Source organism: Geospiza fortis, unplaced genomic scaffold, assembly GCF_000277835.1.
Source record: "Geospiza fortis unplaced genomic scaffold, GeoFor_1.0 scaffold297, whole genome shotgun sequence".
NCBI lineage: Eukaryota > Metazoa > Chordata > Aves > Passeriformes > Thraupidae > Geospiza > Geospiza fortis.
The window spans coordinates 159,106-159,941 of NW_005054712.1; the positions used below are offsets into that span (position 1 = coordinate 159,106).

Genomic DNA, 836 nt, shown 5'->3' on the forward strand with positions numbered 1-836 from the left:
CCACTGTGGGAACAGTCTGGGGCCAGACTTGGGTCACATTAATGCTGCAGCCACAGTAATTCTGGGTGATAATGTGGTTTGTGGGTTTGTACAGCCTGGAGAAGAAAAGGTAGTTTCACTTCAGGGTGACTTAAATGTGGCCTTCCAGTACCACAAGGAGCTGACAAGAAAGACTGTTTACAAGGTCCTGGGTGACAGGACAAGGGGGAATGGCTTCACACTGATAGAGAGCAGGGTTAGAGTGGATATATGGAAAAAATTCTTCCCTGTGAGGGTGGTGAGACCCTGGCATAGAGTGTCCAGAGAAGCTGTGGCTGCCCCATCCCTGGAAGTGTCCAAGGCCAGGCTGGACAGGGCTTGGAGCACCCTGGGATAGTGGAATGTGTCCCTGCCCATGGCAGGGGCGAGACTGGCTGATTTTTAAGGTCCCTCCAACCCAAACCATTCTGTTATTCCATGTGTATTAAACAGCCTGGCTTTGTGGTGGGCGCTGCTCTGAGGACGTGCAGAGTGGGCACCTCGAGTCCTGCTTTGCCACTCTGCTCAGCGCTTTCTATGCTGGGTTTTCTCATGTTCTTAACTTCCAAGGGCAGAAAGAAAGTGTTCTCAAAACAAGCAGCTTTTCAGCCCGTGAGCGACACCCTGTAATGTTTCCAGTGTGAAAGGAGCCGAACTGAATGAGACCTAGTCAGGTAAAGCTGCGCTCTGGGCACCTCCCGCGGTACCTATGGCCATTTTGTGGTCATCCTTGGCTTTCCGCAGCTCCTGCTGGAGCTGTCCCATGGTTTCGGCGAGCTCTGATCCCTGCGAGTCATCGGCTTCCATCGCCCGGGACT

At 53.0% G+C, this 836-nt stretch overlaps 1 protein-coding gene across 1 annotated transcript in view; it reads right to left on the reverse strand.

Annotated features, from left to right (window-relative positions):
- The window catches only part of CCDC27 (coiled-coil domain containing 27), a 2,614-nt gene extending 1,784 nt beyond the window's left edge, over positions 1 to 830 (reverse strand). Inside the window, exon 1 of the mRNA XM_005430935.3 lies at positions 726 to 830. Coding sequence (XP_005430992.1) covers positions 726 to 825 — 100 coding nt within the window. The 5' untranslated portion in view covers positions 826 to 830. The remainder of the gene's footprint in view (positions 1 to 725) is intronic.
- Positions 831 to 836: the final 6 nt, after the last annotated feature.